Source organism: Anopheles marshallii, chromosome 2 (genome assembly GCF_943734725.1).
Source record: "Anopheles marshallii chromosome 2, idAnoMarsDA_429_01, whole genome shotgun sequence".
Classification (NCBI taxonomy): domain Eukaryota; kingdom Metazoa; phylum Arthropoda; class Insecta; order Diptera; family Culicidae; genus Anopheles; species Anopheles marshallii.
The window spans coordinates 8,266,351-8,279,134 of NC_071326.1; the positions used below are offsets into that span (position 1 = coordinate 8,266,351).

General features: G+C 44.5%; 1 protein-coding gene across 1 annotated transcript; it reads right to left on the reverse strand.

Annotated features, from left to right (window-relative positions):
• Positions 1–4,698: 4,698 nt before the first annotated feature.
• LOC128709745 (uncharacterized) lies at positions 4,699–12,425 on the reverse strand. Its single transcript, XM_053804763.1, has 10 exons — positions 10,579–12,425; positions 9,149–9,547; positions 8,890–9,050; positions 6,882–7,154; positions 6,559–6,799; positions 6,373–6,483; positions 5,805–6,294; positions 5,623–5,698; positions 5,410–5,516; positions 4,699–5,304 (listed from the first exon to the last, which is right to left on the reverse strand). Exons 1-10 carry the CDS (start codon positions 12,423–12,425, stop codon positions 4,699–4,701), a joined length of 4,311 nt encoding a protein of 1,436 aa, XP_053660738.1.
• Between the last annotated feature and the right edge of the window lie 359 nt (positions 12,426–12,784).

Here is a 12,784-nt window from a genome sequence, read left to right on the forward strand (position 1 = left end):
AAACAACCTTCTTTCCCCGAGGACCATTTGACGGTGCAAATCGCTCATTCTCGAAAGCTAACCAAAGTCAACCGAAAGAACTAGTCGGGGCAAGGGGGTTTGAGTTTGTTCCCGGTTCATAGCGCTGGAGTTGTTCTACACCTGACACTGATCTTTTAATATCCTGTTACTGAGCGTGGCCTACTGTGCCGCCAAGCGTTCGCCCCGTTTAGCCTGTTCCGGAGCTTGACAGGGTGTTGAATTGAATCATATTCTGTTATTAAAAATAAAAACGCCATGCAACATCTCTGCCCTCGCATCATAAGTCATATTTAATTTGCTGCCCCTTGCATGTGCTGACTTTGTCGCCGACGCAACGTAACATAACGGGGTGCTGCTGCGCCCGGGGATGAGGAACTAATTGGTTATGCTGATTTTACGGCTCGTTTTCTACGGTCGGTGCATTGCAGTCGGGAAGAACAACCCCCGTCAGGTGCATTTTTTCACAAGTCACTACGGGACAAACAGGACATACTGCGTCCTGTCCTCAGTGGCTCACGGCATTGAGGTCACTGTTGATACACGGTGGTGGATAATTGTAAGCCTCCGGTTGGCGTTGCTAATGAGCCGTGCTAAGCGGTCCAAATTGTGATGAATAGCGCGGTGGAGAGGAGTTCCATTTCATTCCGGGAGGTTGTTCCCTTGTAGTAAAGAGGATTGAATTTGGATCAATTAGAAGGGTGATCTCTTTCGCGGGGTGAAGTTGAATGTCCCTTCCCTGACCATCCTGTCTTCCGGCTATGGGAGAGAGTGAAACGATTGGATTAGGAGGAAAAGTAGAGCGGAAATACCAGCTGCAACCATATGCTCTTTGCCAAAAGGGATTTACTATTATCCATACATTCCATCTCGCAGAACGAGTTCTTACTGTTCCGCTGTGTATAGCAAAAGTGGTGCCCAATATGTCTATTCTAGTATTTTATGGTTTTTATATTTATTAACAAAGAAGAATCTGAAGATTAATTAATCTTTTGAGAATCGATTCCTGATTTGAACGACTCCTCTTTTAAGATTCAAACGAATAACTTTCCTCAAAAGATTTGTTAAGCGCAAGACTAATTGTTCCCACGTGGTACAGCGGACCAATTGCTATAAACTGTAAACGTTACAAAAGTGTTAGGCTGGATTTTTTAAATCCCGGCGTCGTTGTCCTAATTGATTTGCCGTCGCATTACTTAGCATTTAAAGAAAACAAATGAAAAACGTGTTCCAACTTTTATCGAAAATAGTCGCTGGAAAATAAATAAATACAATTGTTTTTGTCTTGATATCAAATTTCTGTGGGCCGTTTAGAACTTTTATATAAAGCTCTTTAAGTCCTTCCTTCTGAAAACTGATAAATGGATCATGAAGAAGAAGTAAAAGCATTTAAATACTAGCTAGTATATCCCAAGGCAAAACATTCACACTAAAATAAAATGCTTCCTGATCCTGAGCGTCATAAAAAGCGGCATGCGTAGAGTGTAACGCGACGTAGCGTCATTAAAAATAAGTGCATGGCATTAAAAATTCCAGGAAACTGGATTGCAATCAATTCCCGTACCGACGGGAATGTTTTAGCGAGCGAGGGTCTGTTGTCGCAGTACGAATCGCCTATGTATCTGGAATCCATCTCTTGATGAGTTCAGTATGTTGAATATCTGTGAAACCAGTTAATGTACTGTACTGCACTGGTAAATGACTTTATTCTCCTCCCAACAGGTAGCGAAAAACAACCGAAAAGCAATACTACCGGCCAAGGCACGTTTGCAGAATCAGTGGAATTTCAATATCAGGATGGTTAGACCCCGTGGGCGTTATACGAAGTTATATTAACCAATTTCGTCGACGCCACAATTTGAACAGCAGTTTATTGTTCGAAGTGCTGTTGGAGTACTGGAGAGTTACTGCCGCAAATAACGAGAACCTCCACAACTCTACATCATCGAGTTCCTATTACAACAAACGCTATTTTAGAGCATACGTCTATGATTGCTATACACGGTTCTCAAACGGCTTTGTAGAGGACTGCTCTTTTTTGGAAACAGCCATCTTTAAATTAAAATATGTTTTATTGTTCCAGTGGTTTTCGAAATTCTAATTTTGATGAGCAGAGAAGTAGGCACAGAGTGTGAGCTGGTGCTGTTCAAATTCATCTCGATCTAAAGGTTCCAAAGGCTGCTCTCTCTCTCTCTCTCTCTCCATGCAATAAGAACTCAAGAGATAGCACTTGTACGAAACAACAGTAAGGTGAACGAACGCGCATTAGCAGTCTTCGACATCTGGTTTTTACTGTGTCTGAATAATGTCGTAAGAGCCTTACTGTTCTGCTAACATTTGCTTTTAATCTGGGTTATGTACACCAAAAAGTTACCTTCGCTAAATGGTGCTTTAATAGTCATTCTGGGATAGTTAAAAGGACGTAGGATGGTATGGTATGGGTATGGATCCGATTGGGCCTGTCAGAAACAGATGACGGGGTTTATCAGCGGCTATTAAGGCACCATATTATAAAGTGCTTTAAAATTACTACACATGAGTTTTCCACTAGTAGGACCTTTGCAAACAACAAACACTACCTTTAGGGATCCATTAATACTAACGCGTTGGAATACTACTTCAGGATGGCGTTGATTCCAGCTAGTCAAAAGCAGATACAGACACTAAGAATTTTCTCAATATTTAGCTTTTGACGAAATGACCTCACGCACACCACTGTTTTCTCGCTGTTGCTGAATTGTAATTCCATTTTTATAGATATTTTTTATTTTCATGTTACGAAACTATACTCATCTCTCCCGCCTTTTTTTCCTCCGTTTTCCCTTTTCACTGAAGCGCTTTTTCAATAAAGCAGGTTTACATAACTGCTACGTATTTCTACATATACTTGCAACATGCATCCACAGAACCCACCCTCATTAGTTTGCCATCCCACTTTTCCCCTCCCCTGGCCTTAACAAACCCCTCATATATTCACAAACAACAAAAAAAAACATGGCGCCACGATAACCCCACACAGGTGGCATATTTCGGTCGCACTAAAAAAGTCGACCTGGTTCCATGAGTCGACATGCCGTGGGCTTAGTAGTTTTGGTAGTAAACTAAAATGTACATGCTAGTTCTTTTTTGTTGTTTTGTTGACAATAGTTTTTAGCATAACATGTGTCTGTGTGTGTTTGAGTGATTTGGGATTATCCCTTCATTCGTTATCAATTATAGTGGTTATGGCAATCGCTCGCAGTTGAAGAAACGATGCGACGAAATAAAACGAAAGAAACCACTGGTTGCGCGCGCTGGGTAAGATTGTTTTCTGTATCGGAAAGAATCGCCATGCTTTGCCACGGGGCTGTAATGCATTTCATCTAAAATGGCTAAGCTTTATTTAAACAAAGTATTTTAAAAATTATTCCCTCCTGTCTCTGGCCACGCGTATCAGTTAAATAATTCATTAAGTGAAGCATACCGCTGTTATGTATATGTGTGTGTGTGGGTTTGTATGCTTCTCTACCTAAATCTCTCTTATTACTTTAGGAGCCCGGGAAGCAGTATCAAATATCTAACCGTACTACTATCTAGATCTTTCTTCCCTCCCTTACTTTTATGTGTTTGACACGCACAGATACATAACGGAAATATTGCCAGCGTTTTAAAAGGGGACAATTAATATAGGTAAAAACAAGAAAGGTAAAACTGCGCGCGCTTACGCTATTAAATTATTTATACTAGGCCATAGCGAAAAGTTCTAGCATGGATTATCGGAGATTGATCAGATTCCTGCGCCATATAGGCACCCTCATAACTAACGATGTGTATGCCTAACTGGGGGAAATTGTTATATTGCTTTCACCGCTTCGCCATGCTAATCAATCGTTCGGTTAAAAAAAAAGGTTAAAGAAGAAGTTGAATTCCGAACGAGAAGGATATTTTAAATGCATTAAACAAACTTAACCTCTTGCTCTTTTTTTTTGTTTCCCTGCACTGGCTGGACATAACACATTACGATGTATATAGCTACTACTGCTCTTAATTAATTGCTTCGCGTGCATGAAACTAACGCAATTTAGTCATTACGAAGAATTGGAAGAATAAACAAAAAAAAATAAACACACACACAAAGAAAACGTCTCCATGGACGTGTGCGTGCGTCAAACATCGATTCCCAGGGCTATGCACACACAAAATAACCGCACCACCGGGCACAGGTGACGAGCGTTAGCCAAAATGGATGTGAGGTAAAATGAAGTAACGTTCACCACAGACGCATTCCGTTCAATTGTCTGTTTTGATTCGAACTATGGCCGACGAAAGGAGAAAGAGATAGAGAGTGAGAGACCATTTTGGAGATAGTGGACTGGATTAAAAACGCTTTCCGGCTTGTAGCGATCGCTTCCGAATTATATGGCCACAGCATTCTCCTTCCCTGATGTGCGAGTTCAAAATATATCTGTATTATATATACACGGGCGCGCGTCTGTTGCTACGTCTATCACTGACTTTCGTTATGCTGAGGGCCGTGCTTGCCCCAACAAAACGACCGCAAGCAACCGATCCCTTATAGACACACGCAAAAAAAAAAACTATAAGAATCAGCTCACATTGTGGAGCGTAACAAATGTAACCTCTAACTCACTTAAGCTTTTCACACTTTAGATCTCGTTTTGCTTCACATTTCTCTACGAGCTAAACTCTTGCATTTCCAGCACCATTGCTTCCAACACCACCACCACTACCACCAGCAGCACCGCCGCCGCCACCGGAACGACCCGCTGGCCGATCGTGCCATTCCGGATCGTTCGGATCGTCCTCCTCCACGAACAGCGATTCGCCCGTATCCGTCTCTTCATCGTCGATGACGTCCTCGTCATCGTCGAGCATGGGTTTGGCGGACGGTGGCACTATTTCGTACTGTTGCGATTCATTGCGGCTGTTTAGCAATCGCTGCATGATGAGCTCTTTTTCCATTCGCTTCGCGAGCATCAGATCTTCATCGTCGAAATCTTCCATATCGGTCTCGGTCGCCGACACTGTCGTCGCGGTCGATGCGTTCGAGCTGAGCGGGTTTTGGCTGCCCAGCCCGAGACTGGCCGGGGCAAGATTAACGCTCGAATTCACCTTTAGCAGTAAGTTGTTGTTTCGATGCATTGAACGGCGGAATGGTAAACCGTTCCGTCCGGTTAGCTTGCTAAGACATTCATTGTCCAGGTGGTCGCTCGGCATCGAACGTACCATATCCTCAAAAATGTTATCCGCAAGTGGAAACTGAAGTGCTTCATACGGTGTAACGACCTGTACAAGAGTAGCATAGTGAATGAATGTGATTAGTTGCTATGAAATTTCCATACGGAGAAATGAGACCCATTTCATTGTCATTAGTAAGACAACTTCACTTACTTCACGTGTATCCGGTGTAGTGGTGCCTGCTCCCTGAGTTTGCTGGTCTTCCCGTTTCGATGATACCGTCCTACGGCGTTCTTTCTTGTGAAGACTTTTATTAAGCGCTAAAAGAAAGCAAGAATTAAAAAAAACATTAATAGTTACCCAGTACAAATACAGTTTGATAAATTAACAAACTATTGCTAACGAGATACCACAAACCAAACTTACCATTTATAACATTTGCTTCGGATAGCTCCTGTCCATCCTGGGGCGTTATTGGAGTAGATGGACATGCCGGCGAAGACTGTAAACAGAAGATAATGGTTAAGTGGTGTGAACAAACAGAAGGCGTGGGCTATTCTGGGTACAACTCCGTTTTCTCAACAGAATTGATTACCCCGAATACTAACATCATGATCCACCATCGGTGTTGGCGGTGCTGGTGAAGTCGGATCGGGTGTATTACCACCACTGGAACCGGCCCGGCTGTCGGTGCGTCGCTTTGCGCGTGGTCGGCTCCACGGGAACTTCAGATAAGTTTGGAACTTCTTGCGTTCTTCCTGCAGAGCGCGTTCGTGCTTCAACATGATCGCCTCATCCGAGATGTCTTCCTCATCCTGAGCCGGTATCACAATCAATTGCTGCTGTTGCTGCGGAGTTTCGATGCATCCGGATGTGGAAGGAGTTGGCATCGGAACGGCGACTGTTTTCGTACCATTTGGTGGAATCGTTGGATCGCTTTTTACCGGACTTTTCAGGATAGTCTGATTTCCTTCCGTGGATAACTCCGCGTCCATGGTGATGATCACGTTTTGGTTATCGCTCGTTACATTATCGGAGTTGTTCGCTTCGTTGTTGACCGAGTCATCAGTATCCTCATGCTCACCAACAATGCGCCATCTACGGAAGAAGTGCAAGATTTTTAGTTATTGGGAACACTTGATGAGACAGTCTAATATTATATCAACGACAACATACTTCGGTACGGCAATATCCTTATATTGTGGTATGGACACCCTCGTTGAGGCGGCCATGCTCTGTGGAATCACAATGCTACCGATGTCGTACGCACTACTGTTCCGATACCTCCTACGACGAAGCGGGAACGAAGGAACAAATTTTATTACAATTGTGTCCACAGCAAAAACAGGCACTTCCACTTACCTTTCATTACGATTGTTGGGCGTTGGGGAAGTGTTCCGACTGCGACTTACACCACCATCATTGCCATCGTAATAGTCGTAGCAATGGGAAGATTTTCTCGATTTGCTCACACCCGGCTGGTTCTTGTTATTGTTCCGATGCCCATTCGAGCCCGAACGCGAAGCGTCGTACGAATATCCTGATCCAGATTTACGACTGTTCGATAGTATCACATCCCGCTTCGATTTGGCTTTTTTAGATTCTAGAGGTTAAAAGAAAAATGTTATACGATTAGTATCGAAATGCTAACGCGCCAAGATTTTTAAGCTCGCGCGATCACTCACTGTTTCCACCATCGCTTAGGTAGCGATCGTTGTTCTTGTACTTGTTGCTGGTCATCGACTCGTACTTCCGCTTGCCGTCCGAGCTGGTGTAGCGCTTGCCGTGCGAGGATGATGTCATTTCGTCACCGGATGAGAAGAATGCACCACGTGAAGATGATGATCTCGGTACCGACGATTCGGTAAGACTAGCGGATGTAGCTTTGCTGCGAATCATTTTATTTTGCCATTCCGGCGTTCGCATGATCGCCTCCAGATGTATGCTGTACGAAATGTCTGAAAGTGGAAATATTTTTTAGGATTATTAATACAATATTTTTGTATTTTAAGATAAGCTTAGTTCACATGTATTATGAGAGAGATTTCAATATTACGGAAGATAGCAACTATATAACTCCTTTTTTAGTTTAAAATAAGGCAATTTTGAAACTTCCCACTGACGATTTCATCATTTTTCTACTAACAATTATTCCACCTACTCTCTTTGTTTGGAACGAAAGCCCCCCTTTTGAACCAGTCGGCCCGCTCTCATATCCGGGGCCGTTGATAAAGGCACAAACACACCACACCGCCAACCGTGGGTTATAAAAAAAAGGCAAGCGGCCAGCAGATGGCAGGTGGCAGGCATGCGATGCGATGATGTTGTTTTGTTAGGTTTTGAAGCGCATGCGCGCCGGTATGCATTTTCCACGCCGGAACGCGCATTATATGGTGAATATGGGTAGGGGAAACAGGATTCGAGGTGAACAAAAAAAAAACAACAAATTCTCCCCGTACGTAACATAACACAAATTTTGCGCGGGAAATGTTGTTGCTCTCACTCTCCAAGAAGAAACAAGAGGCAGACGTTAATCGCGGCGAAGCTCAGTTACCGATAATATGCTGCTGCCCTAGACGGCCGTGGGGGGATAAGCGGTATATTGGTGTTGATGTGGCCGTGCTACTAGTGCGTGATTACATACAAACACCACGAAAGTATGGCAACAATCCAGCACACACAGCGAAGTGTAAATCATACAGTCAGCCTTCGTACAGAGCCGGTAGCGGGGTCGCATTACACCCGGGTGGGTGGGGACCGTGGTGTTGGGTTTTGCACTATTCATTACATTGCCTTGCATTTGGGCATTGGCTAGAGGAATAAATAACACATGTACACCAGATGCCCGGGAGGTTACATTTTCTTCACTAGTATTGCTTACATTCATTGCACGTTGGTTTGGGGGAGATGCAGTCTAGGAAATAAAAAATAACTATTCCTATTCCTTTGAACATACTTCGAAGCACTATTTTCACAACTATAAATAATGACTATGGTTACGAGAATCGGTAGCTGCATATTTGAATCTTCGCTTCAACTGCTAAGATAGTTCTCAGATTGAGTTTGTTCTGTAACAAAATATAAACGGATATAAAGTTGATCGTAATGGACCTGATCAACTATTTGGCATTTTCAAATTCCACAAATAGATAAGCTTATATTATAACCAATTCCACTGATTCTGCAAACCGTGAATGAAATTTTGATTCTGTTTTTGCAGGTGGCCCTTTCAGTCGTTTAATAGCATCTTCACTCCATGGGATTGACTCATCGTTGTTGTTGCTGTAAACTTTACCCTTTTTTCACCCACATCGGCATTCACTCATGTTTTAACTCCAATCCACACATACACAACAAGCGACTCGCTCTCTCGCGACCGTTGACCAACGAACGATGGAACGTTTCCCACATCTTCCTCTCCATGGTTTGCACAAGAAACCGCCGTAAACTTCTCTGTGTAGACCGCTTTAATTCACACCGCGTAAATGATCACACTTGAGCACGGGTGAAACGCAAACGAAGCGTACAATAATCCGCGCACAATCGCGAATAAGGGCGAACGCCGTTCGCCGTTAAAAGAAAAGCCGTGACCCATGCGACGATAGCTCTGCTCAATACTCTCGGTGCATTTGTTTTCGTTGTGCATTATGAAGGGAAATATATTTTTGGTTGTTTCCGAAGGAGGACCCTTACCTTCTGGGAAGCTCAACACGGGATGGAAACTGGCATCGAGAAGTGCAACCCGTTCCGGGAACGTTAGCGTATCCAGTGGATCTCTCAGTGCTGTCGGATCCGTACGTCCCGTGCACAGTGCACACGGAAGCAGCGGCCACTGGCATCCGCACTTGACGTTGCTACACGGGAAAGGGTGAAAGAAAAACGACAAAAGATAGTTGTGTTAATTAGTATTGCTCTCGCTACCAAGAATCAAACGTCCTCGCTTCAGAATTACCTTGGTTTAGCCGCTCGCTTCGATACGGTATGCAGGTTGTGCGTTTGCATTAGCTTCCGTTTCCGGAACTGCGAGCGACAGTAGGGTCGGGTACGCGAACAACTGGACATCATATCGGCATCCTCGTCATCCATAACTGCAGTCTGGGATGCTAAGGGTTTGCTGCTGCCCGGTAGCTGGCCACGATAACCGTTGACCGACTGTTGTGAGGACAGCTGATCGCTCGGTACGTTTAGCTCTTCCAGCACAACGGAACCCTTGTTGACGCGTATCTTATTTAGTACCTCGCCATGCTGCCGGATGCGATATTCCAGGTCTGCTACACGGGCCCACAGCCATGTCCATTTGCTCGCTACGGCCGCTCTATCGTTGGCCCACCTCCACGCGGCTCGTTCGGTACTAAAAATGAAATATACAAGCCCATGAATAAGTTTAGGAACAGTGGTTGGGTATGGTGTAAAACAAATTAATATAGATGCAAAAATGAGAAAGAAAACAATTCTAGAGAAATGGCTGTGTCCCCATCCACACCACCGACCAACTATGTATGTTATTCAAGTTTACGTTCTTGAACTTGTTTGTATGTTGATGAGTCACAGTTCAGAATTATTACAATTATTTTATATTATGTTGATATACTGTTAACATTTGTGAATGTGTAAATTGAAACTTTGAATAGTGACATATTAATATTGCTTTGTTGTTCCTTATTCCTCAATGTTTGATATGCTTCTTCTTCATCGGCACAAAAAGCCTCAAGAGGTCTACCATTTCAAAATTCTACAAATTAGTTTCCAGGTACCTTCCCCTTTGAAAAAAAATAATTTGAAGCTTTATAGTGATACATTATTCCATTATTTATTGTTCAAATGAAGCTCTATTAGAAACTACAATACGTTCCCAATTTCAGGACAACTGTAAAACAAACGCACTTTTTAGATCTTTTAAGCCTAAAAATAATGCTAATCAATCTGTGAATCCTAAAAAGAATAACAAATAAAGAAGCGTATCCCCGTAAGAGCGAAGGAGCAACAAAATCGAAACAAATGGTCTATCCAATCTTGATAACAAAGCAGGCGGCGAAGTATAATTTTCCTTCCACTATTCTCCAATTATTGTTAGACCAATGCAACATGCGTCTGACCATTGTCTTTTCGCGAAAAGTTATTGAATTATTGATTCGTGTCTAGACTCATGTTCTAGCCATTTATGCTTCAATTCACACTTAGCACGAAATATCTGGCCAGTTTCCCACTTGATAGCTTGGAAGCTGTTCGTAATATACGATCCAGTCTAAGTCCCACCATGCTTTTATTCGAAAAACTTTACAATTCCGATAAAGGTAAGTAAGCAGACCCAATACAAGTGATTTCCAAGTTGTTAACAACAAACAATGGGTAAAGCGTGATGGTCGGAGTCAAAATACTTACATTGGAAGTGGTTCCTGTACATTGTTCGTATATGGCATCGATTCGTCCGCTGATTCGCCGCCCGAGCTGCTAAGCGTTGCGTCCGAATCGATTGTTGACTGAACCTGTCGCAATTCGGCGTACAGCATTCCGGCCGTTTGTTCCAGTTCCTGCGTTGCTGATCGCTCAAACATCGGGATGGTGTTGGAGAAGTTGGCAATGTGGGTCGGATCTGCACTACTGGTCGATGGTACCGCCGAGGAGGATGCCCCGCTACCAATGTTACTGACACCGTGAAAGTATCGACTGTCGAGGACGCGCTTGCTCTGCTCAGAACAGATCATATTCACAACGGATTCGAGCCGCTTGGTGAACGTCTTGAGTGCGTTGGCAGAAATCGGTTTCAGCTTTTCCGGTGTCTGATCGGGCGGGGGCGCTTGAAACGGAATAATCTCGGGCCAACTATTGATACCCTCACCGGAAAGCGTCCCCATCGTGGTGGCAACATTTAAACCTATATTGCTCACCGCCTGCCCTCCACCGTTGCCGTTGTTGATACTGTTGTTCATGTTGTGCAGATGTTTAGCGTTTTCTTTTTCACGCTTCTTCCAGAAGCGCTGTGTGTACTCGAACAGGCCGGCAATTTCTTCACTGATGTGCTGGCCCATATACCGGGCCTTTAGCTTGCTGAGACGGCGAGCAAGAAAATCTTGTTTACGCTGCATCTGTGCCTGTAGTTTCAAGATTTCTGCGCGCTGCTCCAACCGCTCTCGGTCCTTGTTGGGTGAGGATTGCGACTGACTGCCATCGCCCACCGGCACGTCGCACAGATTCGCCACGTCGACATCGCTGAACAGCAGCAGACTGTTGTTGTCGAAGCTTTTAAATACCTGCAACAGATCAATGTCCGCAGTGGACAGTTCGCGTATCATCTGATCCACCTCGTTGCTTTCCTTCAGCTGCATGCCAAGCTCACTCGTGCCGCTGATTCCCATCCCTGTAAGCGACGATGACGATTGTGAGGAATCCTGGATCGGGATGTTCATAAAACCGCTCTGCATTGGCTGTAACTGCTGTCCACCCTGAAAGCTAGCTTGCGATGCGATCATCTGTGTCGGGGGCAACTCCAACGGCATCAGATCACTGGATTGTTGTGGCTGCAAAATGGTACCAGGCATTGCGGAATGTGACGTCACGGATGCCATATCAACCACATTGGTCACCGCCATCGCGTCTACCGCGGGTGTTTCGTTTCCATTGCCACCGCCGCCCATGGTCGCGTCTTGATGCAGTTGTTCCAGCGCTAGTTCGATCAGGTCCCGGTTGGTATCGGCATCGATCTTCAAGCCCGGCTCACCACTATTGTTATTCTGTATGTCGTCCACAGTGGTCGAGCCAACACCGTCGCTCGAATCCAACAGCATCGACATTGCCGTCGTTCCCTGGACTTGTGACACACCACTACCGCCACCGGGGATAACGCCCTCCTCCTGTAGTGCCGTTGTTGTGGACGTCACCACCACAGTTTCAGACACATCCACCGTACCACCGACCGTTAACGAGTGGTGATGTGATTGTGCATCGGCAAATTGCTCCAACAGTTGCGTTTGTTGCTGTTGCTGCTGCTGCTGCTGTTGGTGGTGGTCCAGTTCGCTGTGAAAATTTTCCGGTGAGGTGATGATAGTGGTTCCGTCGAATGTGGTAGTGGCTGTGGTCGTCGTGTTGCTGCTCGTCCTCGGAGAGGCGCCCGACGCAGCTGACGAGGACAGTTTGCTTTGGCTTAGTGGCTCGGTAAGAGCGGGTGCCATCTCTCCCACTGCATCGGATCTTTGTTTCACGGGCACCGATGGAACTACCGCTAGTCCCATTCACCGTACTACATGCAAACCCACTACTTGCTTATCCTTGTTCGGTTGGAAGGTTATGCTTTGCACGCGGCCGTAAGGAAGAAGTTTTTGGCGTCAAATCAAAAGAAAGTTTCCATTACTTTTGATAAAAAATTTGCCATCTAGCCGAAAGTTGATCCTTCGTTATTCGTCTGTATGCTGCTGTAATGAGAGAAAGGAAATTTTAAATTAATATGTTATTGTCTTTTAATCACAGGAAAATAATAGGAATAGGAAGGAAAGAATATGAATACACAGCAGTCCATGCTAGCACGATTTGCAATTTATATCGTTTGCAGTACAACCTAAACCAGCCCTCTGGGCATTGAGTTCCTATACAC

Excerpts from the sequence above, each read along its gene's own strand:
- LOC128709745 (XM_053804763.1), bottom strand. The coding sequence starts at position 12,425 with ATGGGACTAGCGGTAGTTCCATCGGTGCCCGTGAAACAAAGATCCGAT. Across the intron at positions 5,699-5,804 it reads CACCGATGGTGGATCATGAT|TCTTCGCCGGCATGTCCATC; the intron begins GTTAGTATTCGG and ends TTCTGTTTACAG. Across the intron at positions 5,305-5,409 it reads CTACACCGGATACACGTGAA|GTCGTTACACCGTATGAAGC; the intron begins GTAAGTGAAGTT and ends ACTCTTGTACAG.